Source organism: Aquarana catesbeiana, linkage group LG01, assembly GCF_042186555.1.
Source record: "Aquarana catesbeiana isolate 2022-GZ linkage group LG01, ASM4218655v1, whole genome shotgun sequence".
NCBI classification, from domain to species: domain Eukaryota; kingdom Metazoa; phylum Chordata; class Amphibia; order Anura; family Ranidae; genus Aquarana; species Aquarana catesbeiana.
In genome coordinates, this window is record NC_133324.1 from 909,621,421 (window position 1) to 909,639,807 (window position 18,387).

The 18,387-nt window shown below is 42.7% G+C and overlaps 1 protein-coding gene across 1 annotated transcript; it reads left to right on the forward strand.

The window, feature by feature from the left end:
• The first annotated feature begins 2,800 nt into the window (after positions 1–2,800).
• LOC141120243 (indolethylamine N-methyltransferase-like) lies at positions 2,801–16,977 on the forward strand. Its single transcript, XM_073610997.1, has 3 exons — positions 2,801–3,018; positions 4,556–4,763; positions 12,701–16,977. Exons 1-3 carry the CDS (start codon positions 2,868–2,870, stop codon positions 13,128–13,130), a joined length of 789 nt encoding a protein of 262 aa, XP_073467098.1. The 5' UTR covers positions 2,801–2,867; the 3' UTR covers positions 13,131–16,977.
• Positions 16,978–18,387: the final 1,410 nt, after the last annotated feature.

Genomic DNA, 18,387 nt, shown 5'->3' on the forward strand with positions numbered 1-18,387 from the left:
CTAATAAAACAATGGTCGCAACTTCCTTTATCCTGGATGGGGAAGATTAATGCAATCAAAATGACTATTCTACCCAAATTGCTTTATCTATTCAGAGTCCTCCCTATTCCAATTCCTTCCTATTTTTTGAGAATAGTACAAAAAAGAGCAACTTCGTTTATATGGGGCTCTTCTAAACCACGTATACCTATACACACACTACATCTTCCCAAAAATAAAGGATGCCTGGGATACCCTAATTTTACTAACTACTACAGAGCGGCACATTTGGCCAGTCTGTCCAAATACCATGCAAAACAGGAAATCCCATTATGGGTATTTATAGAGGCTTCAGAAAATGACCCTCTATTAATATCAAATTTATTATGGCTTGATCCTAAAGACCGCTTTAAAATTCATAATCCCATAACTAAACACTTCTTATCTCTCTGGGATAAACTAAAAACCAAATATCAGTTACAATCTCCACACAATCCTCTCCTTTCTTTTATCAGAAATCCGGCCTTTTATCCGGCATGGATCTACCCAAATTCTTTTAAAGCTTGGACAACATCAGGCATTCGGACACTAAATGACTTCATAGCATCTAAATCATTCCTTTCATTCCCATCGCTTAGAGAAAAATATGATCTACCAAACTCTGAGATATTTAGATATCTCCAAATCAAAAATTTCTATACACCATTCCTAAAGGGGGATACACCATTATCCCAATTATCCATTTTTGAATCAATCTGTACAAAAGATCCATTTGCTAAAGGTACAATTTCATCACTTTATAATCAATTATATGGAGTACCAAATCTTAATAGACCCTCTTACGTTCAGAGGTGGGAGGAGGACCTGGGACGAACTTTAGAAGACACGGACTGGTCTAACATATGGCTCACATCTAAGTCATCTTCACCCAACATCTTAGCACTGGAGACAAATTATAAAGTCCTAACTCGCTGGTACCTTGTACCCGCTAGAATGGCAAAATATTCACCTAATACCTCAGCTCTTTGTTTTCGAGGATGCCCAGAAATAGGCACATATTTACACATATGGTGGACGTGCCCAGTAATCCAAACCTTCTGGAAGGAAGTCTTCGTGATTGCATCTAAAATATTTAAAAAAATAATACAACCAGATCCATATTTAACTTTACTTAATCTAAAACCGGAATGGTTAACACTCTCTCAATTCAAACTTATGATCCAACTAATAACGGCTGCAAAACAAACAGTGGCCAAGGCATGGAAATCTCCTACATTGGTACTAGCAGAAACAATTCACAGAATGAATAATACAATGTCCCATGCTAAGATGGTAGCCATCGATCAAAATCAAATTCCAAAATTTGAAAAACTTTGGCATCCTTGGATAAAACAACAGTTCCTGTCAAACTTCAATGACTCTGTCCTGTTGCCATGGTAACAGATTAAATGACTTACAGAGACACCCATTCTAAGGCTTCAAAGAGAACTAAAAAGAATAATAAACTGACGAGCGGGACAACCTTGTGGACCATACCTCTACCTTTCAACCCTTTTTCTTCTTTCTCTTTCCTTTTCTCCACCTTACGATTAAAGCTCATTATCAGAATTTATTTGACCTATATACACTCTACTTGTAAACAATATGTATAGTAGGTATAAATCATTTAAATACCTACAAAAGTAACTAAGGAAATGATATATATCTTTAATTTAGGTTTACGTGAACCCAATGTTTAATATTTGAAATTTCATGATATTTACCTATATAAACCCTACTGTAAAACAATGAGCTTACTTTATAGATCCTTGTAAACTTACTTTATGTATCTTTATAACATTGTATACTCAATAAACTTCTTTTGACAAGGAAAAAATAAGTTACATAGTTAAACGAAGTGATGCCAGAATACAGTGTAGCTGACACTGTCTGTGAAAATCATTATGCTCCATAACACCACATAAAGTTTAAGGGCATATGTCAAGCATGTAATTGAAAGAATTTATGTTTTTTCCATGTCATCCTTAAACTTGCATTAAAAAAACTTGGTCTGTTAAATATCATGTGGGAGTGTCCATCTTCCCATGAGCTTTTCTGGCAATAGCTTGCCCATTAGCCTTAAAAATGGCCAGATCAGTATCAGAATTTGCTCCCCTAGATTACAATGGGTGTCACTGCTAAATTCGAATTTGACAAATTTCAAATAGGATTCAATGCACCCCCAGTGAATCAAACCCGGGCAGATTCACAAGTTTTTGTTCCCCTACTACAGAAGTAAGCATCACAGGAGATAAGTAGGCAGAAGTCTTTAGCCATATACTTGTATCGGTTTAGAGTTAGACACTCATAGTATCAAATCCATATGGTAAACATATAAACCAGTCATCTAGATTATTATAGAAAAAGGAATAGCAGGCTCCATGTTTCTTTCATAATGAGATTCCTGTAAACCCAAACTATTTTGTGTCCCTTTTACTTGTGTAACTTCATTGTGTAAATTCCTGAGTATAAAATTTAATTTTTATCAAATGTGGGCTGTATGCCCAGAACTGGCTCCAGACTTCAAAGATTTATCATTATAGATTTTATAGACTGACCAAAATGAGAAGATGTTTATAACACTCGGCCCTCCAAAACAGGATTTTTGGCCCCACTTTAAAAGTCTTTTGGGCCAAGCTGATTATGTAACAGGATGGACTTCGACCATCTATAGACTTTATTAGAACTGAAAATATATAAAAGATAGAGGTTTCTTTATTCCAGTTTTACACACTGTTCCTTTTCATGTGCTCCGTCAGAAACTCTGTTGTAACATCTTGGAATATAAGAGCCGCTAAACCATTTATAGCAGTTCCAGTGAAAGTTATCTATCAGAGAAGATACAGAGAATGGAGTCCACCATGAAAAAACTTTACTCTGTTCATGGGTTTGATCCAAAAACGCTACTGGAAACCTACTTCTCACCAAGAACTCCAAAACTGCTTTTTTATGTGAGCGTTGAATTTATAATGACTGCTCTTCACAAGGCTTTTAAGTCAGGTATGTAAGCCTGCATGTATGTTGTATATGTGTTGTTAATAAGAGGGAAAATTAAATATGAAGAGATTGGTGCAGTAAGGTTAGGTTAGCATTGTGAAGTAAAATGATTAGTAAATAGCATTGTGCTTTTCACATAAAAACTGACCAGCTTCCGGGTGGCCAGCTCCCTCACATGCCTCACAACTGGTCCAGTACTGTAATGGATGGGGTGTGAAAAGCATCAATTTGAGATGCTTCTGAGATCACTCAGATTTCATTGATAAATGCATTTAACCTCCCTCTGAGCTGCATTTCTTATTTCTCTTACATTTGTTATCACCGGATGACAGCGGTGGCCGGTGTTCAAAAATTTGAGCAGCCGGTGCTCACCTACCTGTCCGCGGAAGACGGACAGTTAGGTGAGCAGGGGCTTCCTTACCTTATCAATCGTGGTTATCAGCATGGTGATCCCCACCTTCATCCTGCCAGCCAGCAAGGAGACTGAGAGCTGAGAGGGACAGATGCAGTGAGGATGCGAGCCGGCACACGGGGCAGCTGCAGCATAAGGAAGGATGGATCTGAGGCAGATCAGGGACCAGTGGCAGGCAGATAAGGATCTTGGTTACTGCTTCTCGCTCCAGGGGCCAATGCATCTCCTCCTGGCCTAATAGGGAGTGGGTTCTGGTATGGATTGGGGGGGAGTAGAAACCCACGCTGTTTTTTTTTAATGTTTTTTATGTACAGTATATTGCTGGGATCTGGCAGTACATTACTGCCGTGAGCAATTTTAAATGATATTTTTTCCTTCAGAAATGTCATTTTGCTGCAGCACTTTTCTAAACATGGGAAAAATGTGCTACTTTACAGGCAGACTAAGGGGACCCCTCCATGCACGATATTTAAAGGAATATTTCATTTTTATTGTTTCACTTTAAGCATTCCTAAAATCACTGCTCCCATAAAAACGGCTGTTTTAAAAACTTTTTTTTCCATTGATACCTGTCCCCTGTGGCAGGACCCGGGTCCCCAAACACTTTTTTTGTCAATAACTTGGATATAAGCCTTTAAAATGAGCACTTTTGATTTTTCATGTTTGTGTCCAATAGACTTTAATGGTGTTCGCGTGTTTGCACTAATTTTTTGTCTGTTCACAAGTTCTGGTGCAAACTGAACCGGGGGGTGTTTGGCTCATCCCTAGTGGAGAGCATTAGTTCCTCACTGAACCCTACCGATATTGTAAGAGATATCAAACAGACTTAAAGCACAACGATGCCAAAACTGTACCACAACCCAACCTATGGCTCAGTTTAAGAGTAACTTCCATACTTGCGAGTACCTGGCCCTACGCTAGACAGTATGGTGGAACCCCACCCTGTTGTTTATACAAGCTTTGGACACTGGTCATAGCAATTTTTTATGACTCTTTATCTGAAACACAGCTGTCTTATTCATTTCTTTGACAATGGAGGGTTTGTTGCTAATGATTTCACAGGAATACATTTAACATAATTTTTAGGTATTTTACAAATGTAATTCATGCATTGATCTCTTTTTATAGGCTTGGTTAAAGGGAAACATTTGACTGACATTAGTCTTGGCCCCACCATCCATCACCTGGCAGCAATATGCGAGTTCTTGGAAGACATTACTGTTCTAGAATTGAATGATGCTTGTGTCAAGGAACTGGAAAAATGGTTACATAAACAACCTGATGCCAATGATTGGACTCACGTCTCAAAGGTTATGAAGGAGATAACCAACAGCAGGTTTTGTATCAAACGTCATTTGTTAGTCATTTTTTATTAACGTTTTACAGTAAAACACAACTACCCTGCATCTGAGCACCACAAACCAAAAACACTATTTAATTCATTTTTAATATTCAAAGCAAACTCACTCATCCATCTACACTATATTGCCAAAAGTATTGGGACGCCTGCCTTTACACGCACATGAACTTTAATGGCATCCCTGTCTTAGTCCATAGGGTTCAATATTGAGTTGGCCCACCCTTTGCAGCTATAACAGCTTCAACTCTTCTGGGAAGGCTGTCCACAAGGTTTAGGAGTGTGTCTATGGGAATGTTTGACTATTCTTCCAGAAGTGCATTTGTGAGGTCAGGCACTGATGTTGGACGAGAAGGCCTCGCAGGCTCCACTCAAATTCATCCCAAAGGTGTTCTGTCTATCACAAACCCGCTCATCTATGTCTTTATGAACTTTGCTTTGTGCACAACTGAAGTTTGTGATTTGTGTTTGGGGTGCCGTTAACATACTGGCACCCACAGCAGATGCCAAACCCAATGCATTTTAAACACGGTGCAGGAATTGCACACAGAACACACCTTTTCCTGCACCATGTTCTGGTCTGAACCGGCCCTCAGTCAGTGTAGTACTTTGCAGAGGCAGGGCTTTTGTTGGATGTAAAGTTATTGTAAAGGCAGAATTTTTTTATATCTTAATGCATTCTACAGTATCTCACAAAAGTGAGTACACCCCTCACATTTTTGTAAATATTTTATTCTATCTTTTCATGTGACAACACTGAAGAAATGACACTTTGCTACAATGTAAAATAGTGAGTGTACAGCTTGTAAAACAGTGTAAATTTGCTGTCCCCTCAAAATAATTCAACACACAGCCATTAATGTCTAAAACGCTGGCAACAAAAGTGAGTACACCCCTAAGTGAAAATGTCCGTATTGGGCCCAATTAGCTATTTTCCCTTTCCCGTGGCATGTGACTCGTTAGCATTACAAGGTCTCAGGTATGAATAGGGAGCAGGTGTGTTAAATTTGGTGTTATCGCTCTCACTCTCTCATACTGGTCACTGGAAGTTCAACATGGCACCTCATGGCAAAGAACTTTCTGAGCATCTTAAAAAAAGAATTGTTGCTCTACATAAAGATGGCCTAAGCTATAAGAGGATTGCCAAGACCCCGAAACTGATCTGCAGCACGGTGCCCCAGACCATACAGCGGTTTAACAGGACAGGTTCCACTCAGAACCAGGGGCGGATCCAGGGGGGGCAACGGGGCAATTGCCCCCCCCAGGGATATTAGATGCGGGTGAGTTAGTGGGCGCATGGCTCCGCGGGCAGGCAGCTGAGAGAGCAGGCAGCTCCGTGGGTGGGTGAGAGAGCGGGCCGGCCGGGCAACTGAGCGGCTCCACAGACGGGTGAGGGAGCAGGCGGGCTGAGCAGTTGAGCAGCTCGGCAGGCGGGTGAGAGAGCAGGCAGCTCCGTGGTCGGGCGACTGGGCGGGTGAGAGAGTGGGCGGCTCCGAGAGCGGGCAGACCAGGCAGTTGAGCGGCTCGGCGGGCAGGTGAGAGAGCGGGCAACTCCACGGACAGGCGGCTGGGTGGGTGAGAGAGCAGGTGGGCTAGGCAGCTGGGCAGCTCGGTGGGTGAGAGGGAGCGGCTGTCCAATCAGCGAGCCGGCGGGAAAGATGACATCATCTTTCACCGCCCGCCCTGCATCCCTGCAGTTCCACCCTCACTGTACAGGCAGCAGCCGCAGGCAGCAGAGAGATTACATCATCTCTCTGCCGCCTGACTCTGGGACACAGCAAGAGACAATCCCCACCTTAGAAGGAAAGTGACACAGCAAGTGACAATCGGCAATGATTGACAGGTGACATGGCAATGGACATCCGCAACGTGTGGCGAGTGACAGTCCACAACGAGTGGCAGGTACCAATCCGCAACTTGTGGCAGGTGACGTGGCAAGTGACAATCCGTAACTTGTGGCAGGTGACGTGGCAAGTGACAATCCGCAAGTTGTGGCAGGTGACATGACAAGTGACAATCCGCAATGTGTGGCAGGTGACGTGGCAAGTGACAATCCGCAACGTATGGCAGGTGACGTGGCAAGTGACAGTCCGCAACTTGTGGCAGGTGATGTGGCAAGTGACAATCTGCAATGTGTGGCAGGTGACGTGGCAAGTGACAGTCCGCAACTTGTGGCAGGTGATGTAGCAAGTGACAATTCACAACGTGTGGCAGGTGACGTGGCAAGTGACAGTCCGCAACTTGTGGCAGGTGACGTGGCAAGTGACAATACGCAACGTGTGGCAGGTGACGTGGCAAGTGACAATCTGCATCTGGTGGCAGGCAAGTGACAATCTACAATTTGTGGCAGGGATATGGCAGTGACAATCTGCAACTTGTGGCAAGTGACAATCCGCAACATGTGGCAGGTGACGTGGCAAGTGACAATCCGCAACATGTGGCAGGTGACATGGCAAGTGACAATCCGCAACATGTGGCAGGTGGCATGGCAAGTGACAATTTGCATCTGGTGGCAGGCGACAGTGGCAAGTGACAATCCGCAATGTGTGGCAGGTGGCATGGCAAGTGACAATCCGCAACATGTGGCAGGTGACGTGGCAAGTGATGTGGCAAGTGACAATCCGCAACATGTGGCAGGTGACGTGTCAAGTGACAAACCGCAATGTGTGGCAGGTGGCGTGGCAAGTGACACACTCAGGAGTTCCCACTGATTCTGCATTATTGTGAGTTGAACCATTTCATTTTATATAACAATGTAATATTAGAAATAATGCGCTTCAATCATCCTGACACCATAACAACCATGGTGGCGGGATGATTGAAGCGCTAACACCAGCCATTTCCCCGATAAATTGCCCGCAAAAAAAAATTATTTTCTATATTTTCTGGCAGTGCCCCTCCCGAGACTAGACTCTGAATCCTCCCCTGCTCAGAACAGGCCTCCCATGGTCGACCAAAGAAGTTGAGTGCACATGCTCAGCATCATATCCAGAGGTTGTCTTTGGGAAATAGACGTATGAGTGCTTCCAACATTGCTGCAGAGGTTGAAGGGGTGGGGGGGGGGGGTATCAGCCTGTCAGTGCTCAGACCATACGCCGCACACTGCATCAAATTGGTCTGTATGGCCGTCGTCCCAGAAGGAAGCCTCTTCTAAAAGGTGATGCACAAGAAAGCCTGCAAACAGTTTGCTGAAGACAAGCAGACGAAGGACATGGATTACTGGAACCATTTCAAAGCTGAGGGTAAAGGTGATGGACTGGCCAAGTATGTCTCCAGACGTAAAACACTATTGAGCATCTGTGGGGCATCAAACAGAAGGGGGAGGAGCGCAAGGTCTCTAACATCCACCAGCTCTGTGATGTCATCATGGAGGAGTGGAAGAGGACTCCAGTGACAACCTGTGAAGCTCTGGTGAACTCCATGTCCAAGAGGGTTAAGGCAGTGCTGGAAAATAATGGTGGCCACACAAAATATTGACACTTTGGGCCCAATTTGGACATTTTCACTTAGGGGTGTACTCACTTTTGTTGCCAGCGGTTTGGACATTAATGGCTGTGTGTTGAGTTATTTTGAGGGGGCAGCAAATTTACACTGTTATACAAGCTGTACACTCACTACTTTACATTGTAGCAAAGTGTCATTTCTTTAGTGTTGTCACATGAAAAGATAGAATAAAATATTTTCCAAAATTTGAGGGGTGTACTCACTTTTGTGAAATACTGTATGTGGAAGATGATGTAGCCTTTAAGGAGGTGGGGAGAAGATGGGGGCAGTGGAGGGGGGGGGAGGGTTGCATGCAGAGATCAGAGCTAAAGAGGGGTGAAAGTAAGATGTGGATGGGGATGCAGAGGTAATCAGCTGTGGAAGAAGCCTGAACGCTGCACCCTTTGTGTTGCGCGCCCCTGAACTCTGCACTATTTATGTAGTGCACCCCCAAACTCTGCCCTCTGTATGTAAACCCCCCCCCCCCCTCTACTCTGCACTATGTACATAATGCACTCCTGGTATTTAATGCTCCTTTAAGGCCCTCCCACTGTTGGTGAAATTTGACCACAAGCACTATTTGATGTGGTTTGGGGGGTGTATGTTTGTGTGTATGTGAGTGCGGGGGGGGGGGTCATGGTTAAGTTCCTGTACTTATTTTCTGAGAAAAAAAGCCCAGGCTACAACGCATGTGTAATCATATCCAACGTGTCATCTGCTGATGTTGCCCTGTGGCATCTTTCTCACCAGGGTGCTCGTCTCCTGTTGGGTATACTTCCCGGATAACCGATGTACTGGTCCCTTTAAGAGTGCTATGTCCGCAGTGATAGTTATTTCCGTGCCATGTAGGAATGAAGAGGAAGCTCCCAATAGTGTAAAATCATCAAAAAACACATTTATTTGTATAAAAAAAGCTTACAGCCCAGTTAAAATTCACCAACATTGAAAAAAAAAAAGCCGATCACTGGCAGCTGTGAGAGGGACATCAGTCCTGATCATGGAGAGCCTCTGCAGAGTGCCACCTACCAGTGCCCACCAGTGCCACCTACCATTGCCCACAGTACCACACATCAGTGCCAACAGTGTCACCTATCAGTGCCCACGGTGTCACTTAGTGCCCACAGTGCCACCTATAAATGTCACCAATCATTGCCTCATCACCAGTGCTGCCTATCAATACCACCTACCAGTGCCCATCAGTGCCACTTATCAGTGCCCATCAGTGACATCTATCAGTGCCACCCATCAGGGCCCATCAGTGCCATCTTATCAGTGCCGTATTATCAGTGCCTATCAGTGTAGCCTTACCTGTGCCTATCAGTGCAGCCCATCAGTGCCCATCAGTGCAGCCCATCAGTGCCCATCAGTGCCGCCTCATCAGCGAATATCAATGAAGGAGAAAAATTACCCGTTTGCAAAATTTTATAACAAACTATGAAACATGTTTTTTTTTTTTTTTTTTTTTTTAAATGTCTGTGGTTTTTTTTTTTGTTTAGCAAAAGATAAAAACCCAAGTGGTGATTAAATACCACCAAAAGAAAGCTCCATTTGTGTGACAAAAATGATAAAAATGTCATTTGGGTACAGTGTTGTATGTGCGCATAATTGTCATTCAAAGTGTGACAGCGCTGAAAGCTACAAATTGGTCTGGGCAGGAGGGGGGTTTAAGTGCTCAGTAAGCAAGTGGTTAAACAAATAAATGCGTTATTGATGATTTTACACTATTTGGAGCTTCCTCTTCATTCAAGCGCTATTTGACAGAGGGGTATGAATCACAAATGTGGCTCAACAGAATTGCAAATCATTTAAATGAGAAGTGTTTTTAGCTGTTTACCTGGAGTTCAGTTTTATATATAATAATTTTAATGCAGTTAAAGTATAACTAAAGGCAAAACTTTTTTTTTAGTTTTGGATGGAGTGGAGAAGAATTACAGTGCCTTGAAAAAGTATTCATACCCCTTGATATTTTCCACATTTTGTCATGTTACAACCAAAAAGGTAAATGTATTTTATTGGGATTTTATGTAATAGACCAACACAAAGTGGCACATAATTGTGAAGTGGAAGGAAAATGATAAATAGTTTTCAATTTTTTTTACAAATAAATATGTGAAAAGTGTGGCATACATTTGTATTCAGCCCCCCTGAGTCAATACTTTGTAGAACCTCCTTTCGCTGCAATTACAGCTGCAAGTCTTTTTGGGGATGTCTCTACCAACTTTGCACATCTAGAGAGTGACATTTTTGCCCATTCTTCTTAGCAAAATAGCTCAAGCTCTGTCAGATTGGATGGAGAGCATGTGTGAACAGCAATTTTCAAGTCTTACCACAGATTTTCAATTGGATTTAGGTCTGGGCTTTGACTGGGCCATTCTAATGCCCTGTACACACGATCGGACATTGATCGGACATTCCGGCAACAAAATCCATGGATTTTTTCCGACGGATGTTGGCTCAAACTTGTTTTGCATACACACGGTCACACAAAGTTGTCGGAAAATCCGATCGTTCTGAACGTGGTGACGTAAACACGTACGTCGGGACTATAAACGGGGCAGTAGCCAATAGCTTTCGTCTCTTAATTTATTCTGAGCATGCGTGGCACTTTGTGCATCGGATTTGTGTACACACGATCGGAATTTCCGACAACGGATTTTGTTGTCGGAAAATTTTATAGCTTGCTCTCAAACTTTGTGTGTTGGAAATTCCGATGTGTGTGATGGAGCCTACACACGGTCGGAATTTCTGACAACAAGGTCCTATCACACATTTTCCATTGGAAAATACGACCGTGTGTACAGGGCATAACACATGAATATGCTTTGATCTAAACCATTCCATTGTAGCTCTGGCTGTATGTTTAGGGTTGTTGTCCTGCTGGAAGGTGAACCTTTGCCCCAGTCTCAAGTCTTTTGCAGATTTTAACAGGTTTTCTTCTAAGATTGCCCTGTATTTGGCTCCATCCATCTTCCCATAAACTATGACTAGCTTCCCTGTCCCTGCTAAAGAAAAGCATCCCCACAACATGATGCCACCACCATGTTTCACGGTGGGTATGGTGTATTCTGGGTGATGTGCAGTGTTAGTTTTCTGCCACACATAGTGTTTTGCTTTTAGGCCAAATCAATTTTGGTCTCATCTGACCAGAGCACCTTCTTCCACATCTTTGCTGTGTTCCCCACATGGCTTCTCGCAAACTGAAATTGGCTTTCTTTCAACAGTGGCTTTCTTCTTGCCACTCTTCCATAAAGGCCAGATTTGTGAAGTGCACGACTAATAGTTGTCCTGTGGACAGATTCTCCCACCTGAGCTGTGGATCTCTGCAGCTCTTCCAGAGTTACCATGGGCCTCTTGGCTTCTTCTCTGATTAATGCTCTCCTTGCCCGGCCTGTCAGTTTAGGTGGACGGCCATGTCTTGGTAGGTTTGCAGTTGTGCAATACTCTTTCTTTTTTCGAATGATGGATTAAACAGTGCGCCCTGAGATGTTCAAAGCTTGGGACTTTTTTTATACCCTAACCCTGCTTTAAACTTCTCCACAACTTTATCTCTGACCTGGCTGGTGTGTTCCTTGGCCTTTATGATGCTGTTTGTTCATTTAGGTTCTCTAACGAACCTCTGAGGGCTTCACAGAACAGCTGCATATATACTGAGATTAAATTATACACAGGTGGGCTCTATTTACTAATTAGGTGACTTCTGAAGGCAATTGGTTCCACTAGATTTTAGTTATTGTAGGGGATTTTAGGTATTGTAGGGGTATCAGAGTAAAAGGGGCTGAATACAAATGCACACCACACTTTTCACATATTTATTTGTAAAAATGTTAAAAACCATTTATCATTTTCTTTCCACTTCACAATTATGTACCACTTTGTATTGGTTTATCACATAAAATCCCATTAAAATACATTCATGTTTTTGGCTGTATCATGACAAAATGTGGAAAATGTTTAGGGGTATGAATACCTTTTCAAGGCACTGTATAACCCCTGTCAGTTTTTATTGCGGTCTGTGACCCCATTAGGGAGATTCATCCTCTCTATTTGTCCTGTTTACCATTATCATTAAAAGTGAAAGTAAACGGAAATCCCAAATTTGGGAAAAATCTAAAATCCCATTGGAAGATTCCCCCTCTGTTACTTTTCTGGGGACATCCTATAATTTGGGATATCCCCAGAAAAGTAATAGAGGGGGAATCTTCCCGTGGGGAGGCCAGTTCTGGTGACCTGGGGGTCCCCAAGAAATTCCCTTAATTTGCAGGAAATTCATCTCGCTTCCTGTTTGGCTATGGGCCACAAAGTGAAGGAAAATCTCTGCAATGTAACACAGATGGCTAAAATGAAAATAAAAGTTTTGCCCATAGTTCTACTTTAATGATTTTGATAATGATGTTATTACTGATTTTAAGACTTTCAGTGTTTGTATTTTTTAGTGATAGCTGGCAAGCCAGAGAGGAAATGTTAAGAGCTAAACTAGCACACATCAGTAAATGTGACTTCACAGAAGAAAAGCCCACAGGGTCACTGGTATTGCCGAAAGCCGACTGTCTCCTCAGCATGTGGGCACTACAATCCATCAGCAAAGACCAAGAGGCTTACCCCAAGAACCTAAAGAAGTTCTCTTCCTACATTAAGCTGGGAGGATATCTCTTGATCTATGGTGATATCAACGTGACTTTTTTTACAGTTGGGGAACACAAATACCATCTCTTGCAACATGATGACGATTTTGTAAAGAAGGCTTTAACTGACGGAGGCTTCAAAATTTTACAGTACGACAATGTGGAGAGGAAAACTGCAAAGGATCTTGTAGATGTCGAGAAATCTTTCTTTGTCATTGCCCAAAAAGTGAAGGAAGTGTAGACATGGACAAAGACCACCATTCACTGAATTCCTCAATCTGAATTTGACACTCAAATCTGCATGAATGCTATTTGGTCCAGGGGCTGTCCATCCATGGAAAACAATCAGGATTCATCTAGATCAGCAACACACATACTGTACATTTACCACATACCCATCACTTTCTATTTCTCAATATTTGCCAGGTGAATCATGTAGTGGTCATCCCCATAGGAACCCACTGATAAGGTGCCTAGGCTCTTTCTCAGTAGTTGCACCCGCAGCCAGGCACATGGTCAAAATCACGCTCTTGGCTCAGTAATCAGTCTAGGAATATTATTTTCTGATACTTTATTGCATAAAAATTGAATTTGGATGGATGCAGGATAACTGTGGGATACTCCAGCAACTTTAAGCAGTAACTTGAGGACACTAATCTTCCTCTTAAGAACCTGAGCACAGTCCTTGCTTGCAGCAAATATTGGGCTGAGCTATACCAGGACACTGTAGATAATGTTCCTTTTGAGCAACACTGACTCTAACACAAGAGGGATAGTAGCAGCACAGTCACTGGGATCCCGCACACCAGTCTGTACTGACTAATGTCCTTGGATAATTGGATGCCTCCAATATCTTCCAGACACATCTTCCGTGATTCTCCAAACCAGATCCCAAAAAGAAAAATAGATCCCCTAGCTAACATAGCTGAGACCTCGATGAAAAGCAGACACATGGCAGGCCTGCCCAGAAGGGCAGCACCCCTCCAGCCAGAATGTGGACAACTTAATATTTTGCTTTGTTAAAACAGTTTTTAGAGACTGCCTAAACCATATGTAATAGAATACAAGATCAGTGCATGGACAAGATTGTAACTGCTTCAAATTTTTAGTAGAGTTCAAATCTTCAAGGTCGCGCCCTATGATTCAATTTTTTAACAATTCTCTCTTCCCCTCAGTAATTAACCAATCCTACTTTTTAATATGGCAAAGGGAAGGTAGACCCTAATCAACAAAATCCTTCAAAATGGCAAACTATCTGCTCTAGCCCAAATTCTACCCTTCTTCCATAACCAACATGTGGCATGGATGGGACATTCACAACTAACCCACTTCCTGGGTTCTCTGACACCACCTAATTTATTATCCCGAATCTCCACTGATTTTGAGGAAGGAATCGAAGAAAAGACTGGACGGTCGTACTCTGTTAACACCTTTATTGAAGACGGAATAAAAATTCTTCTGGTACAAAGACATCAGAGGCACAGGATCAATGAAAAGCTGACAAGTTTTACACCACTATGGGGTGCCTAGTCATAGCTGTTGGAAGATGGAATGACCATCCATATATATGGGGATGAGAAAAAGGTTGATCAAACAGGAAATCCTTCTGATAGGCCCACATGGATACATCAGTCCAAATTCCTGGACACATGCGAAACAGCTGGAGTCATGCAGGTGTATCCCAAAATAACCTGATAGACATACCTGATGTATCGTGCAACACGAATGCATGATGAACAAACATAATCTGTAATTATTCATACTTATAATTTGGAACAAATTAATCAATCAACAAAAGATGAAGAAATTGAAAAAAATGAAAAAGAAAATAAATGAATAATGAAATAATAAATACAAAAATGAAAAAGTAAAAAGCTGAAAAATCAAGTACCATTGTGTGTGTGTGTATATATATATATATATATATATATACACAAATGCATATTAAAAATACGAGTTTATGTAAATAATTGGGTTTTGAGGAAGTACTGTAACAGACCTGAACATACAATGTCTACTCTTACCAACTACTACTTCAGGAAATCCATTCCCATGGCCCAAATCTCATCTTCAGACAGGAGGCAGGAAGACAAAGATAAGATGGATAGTTTCAATGGTGCACAGGCCTCTATTTCAGGCACTTTATGGATTTTACCTTCTATCTATGACAAAGTAAATAGAGCTCTGAATATACTAATATGAGGCCTCAGAGTCAAGTTTGAGAGAGAGACCTATACCCCCCCCCCCCCTTTCTTTTTTTTCCTTTTTTTTCAGTTTCTGGTTTGTTGCCTCTTTTCAAGTTTCTTTCCTTATAGGTGTTTACTATGTATCAGTGCACTATGTACTGTTCTTTCCCTGATGTTTGAATCCAATTCACAGTTTTGATACAAACCCATTATTTTTTCTAGGTTATACTTTCTAGCTGATCTTGAATCATTTAATGTTTATTACCCTAACAGCTTAACAATCTAAATAACCTATGGTACATTACAATTATTATTTTATATAGAGAATACTAAGTCTAAGATGTACTTAACAATTCCCTAATCATGAACTTTATTATAGTGCACCTCCATAGGCATAGCCATTACTAACATTCACCTATAACTATTTAACATTAATTAACCTATAAAACATTCTACAATGGTCAATGTATTCTAATATATTTGCATGTACTCAGTGCCGCCATCAGGGGGTACACTTAGTACACATGTAAGGGGCCCGTGCGTTCGAGGGGCCCAGACCGCAGGTCACAGCCCAGGCTATCTTGAACACGAGGCAGCTGCTGTCAGAGCGGACTGGCTGCCAGGATGCAGTGGAGGGTGTAGAGGTGGGTGTATCCCACGTGTGTGTGCAGGTCAGGGCCTGCTGTCAGACGCTGTGCGGGGTGGGGTGAGGTCAGGTGCCAGGTCGGAGGGCCCCATGGAGGAGGTCAGGTGGAGGAGCCCCCCTCCCCCTCTTTTGTGCTGTGCGGGGTAGGTGAGGCCAGTTCGTGCCAGCGGAGTGCCCCATGGAGGAGGAGGTCAGGGTGGAGAAGCCCCCCTTTTTTATTGCAGCTGCCGCTGGAGATCCTGGTGGAGATGGCTCAGCTACCCCTCCTGGCGCTGCTGGACAGGTGAGAGCTGAGAGGACTGGTGCTTCCCTAGGTGTGTGTGACACTCCCTCCCCCGTCGCACTGCCCCCTACCTGTGACAATGCCTCCCCCCTGTCCCACTCGCTCCCCCCTGTCCCAATGCCTCCCACCTGTCCCACTCCCTCCCCCCTGTCCCACTGCCCCCCCTACCTGTGACAATGCCTCCCACCTGTCCTGCTGCCCCCTACCTGAGACACTGCCTCTCACCTGCCCCGCTGTACCCCACCTGAGACACTGCCTCTAATCTGTGATGCTGCCCCCCACCTGTCCCACTGACCTCCTCCCATGACACTTCCCCCTCCGGCTGCCCCCTCCTGTCATGCTGCTCTTCTCCTGTGACACTCCTCCCTTCTGTCCCCCTTCTAACCCACTGCCCCCCACCTGTCCCACCTTATGTGGTAGTAAGAGATGGGACTGGAGGAGAAGGACATGAGATGGAGTACATTTGTCTGGAGGAGGAGGACATGGGATGGATAAGATGGAACTGGAGGAGGAGAACATGGGATGGAGGAGATGGGATTACAGGAGGACGAAGAGGACATGGGATAGAGAACATGGGATGGAGAAGGAGAAGGGCCTGGGATGGCCAGTGGGCGGATTAGATGGGACAGCCAGTGGGCAGGCCCTGGGGAATGTTGGCGGTCAGGCTGGGGGGGGGGGCAGACCTAAAGCTGTGTAAGGGGCCCCACCATTTCTGATGGCTGCCCTGCATGTACTATATACCTGAAGGATTTGGTTATATAATATCTATACTGTGTTATGTATAACTCTTTTTTTGAAAATAATAAAAACAGATTAAGCTAAAGTCCAAAAAAAAAACAACCTAATGCCTCTGCCTTGCCTTGTATAAGAAATGTGACACAGTAGATTAGATTCAGCCTCATTTGGGGAAAAAATGTGTATTTGTGCAAACCTGATCAGCTCAGGAACAGGTGGTGATTAGGGTAAAGAAGTCACGAGCCCTTCTGGTCGTGAGGGTTAACCCCTTATGGAATATGTGACAGGTGACCTGGACACACCCTCGTGTGACACGGACCCTGAGTGTTTAGTTATACTACTGGAGACCTAATCTGGACCATCGACCTGTGTAAGAAGCACTCCGGGCGTAAGTTCCAGCATCTGTGCTTGTGATGTCTGTATAGGCCTGGGCATTGAATACTATATGAGTTGCGTGCAAATAAACCTATTTGCTGCTGCAATATCATCCACCTGGTGTTTACCTGTTGTCAATGACTTGCTTCAAATACTGAGAATATCTTGCAACTATGTGCATTGTGGCGTATGGCTTTACTTTTTTCTTTCAATATTTAAAATTCATATTTTCCAACTCTGAGCAGGCGTCCTGTTTAGTAATGTCATAAGTGCAGCTATCCTTTATTGTTCTAATTGCTCTAAAATGATGAAAGGTGAAATCTAATTGGTTTCAGTGGGTTAGATTGGGTGTCATGGTTGCTCTTTGCTTTATCTGATGGACTCTTTGAAGAACTGTCCTGATTAATAAATGAAATGCTCAAAGTCAAGGACTCCTTGGCATAGTCAATAAATAATTTAAAAAAAAAATCTATGGAAAGATGCTTGGGCATAACTACAAATTAGAGTGCCCCATTAGCAAGGCAGGGGGAGGATAATGATGCCAAAAGCAAGTTGCTTTTACGATTATTATCCTCCCTCTTCTCCATTCAGAAGGATAAAGAATGCAGGGGCAGGTTTTACCAAGTGATCACTGTAAAAGCTAAATCACAGGCCATCACAACAATCATGTGATCGGGAAGCAGCCCTCCTGCATCCCAATTATTAGTACAAGTACCTAGAGGGCATTTTCAGCACAAACACTGGTTCATATACATTATACATGGCTCCTAGAAGAAGGTCTTCCCCCATGATGTCACATTATGTGTTATGCCTCTATTAATGGATTAATCTAAAAAAAGTAATACAAATACCTTTTTTTAGGACACACAAGCCTTTTTTTCTGGTGATATTGTCTTGCAATATATTTTTTTTGCAATTCATAGATCAAAAAAACTGTAAAAAAAAAACCTAAAAGTTGTTTGTTTGTTTTTTTTTTAATCTAGTTTTACAGGAGAAAAAAATGTATTCTATAATTTGGCCTATTTAAAATTACACAAAAATATGATCCTGGTGCAAAGTATTGCAAAGTTATTTACAAATGAAATAAAACCTTATTTTTTTTACATTTTGCTCTTTTTTAATGCAACAAACAAAAAAAATAGCTAAATACAACCCAGATACATCAAAACAAAAAGGTGTGCAAAGTCTAATGCCGCGTACACACGATCGGTTTTCTCGTCGGAAAAAGATATGTTGGCTTTTCCGACGGGATTCCGTTCAAGTTTGCCTTGCA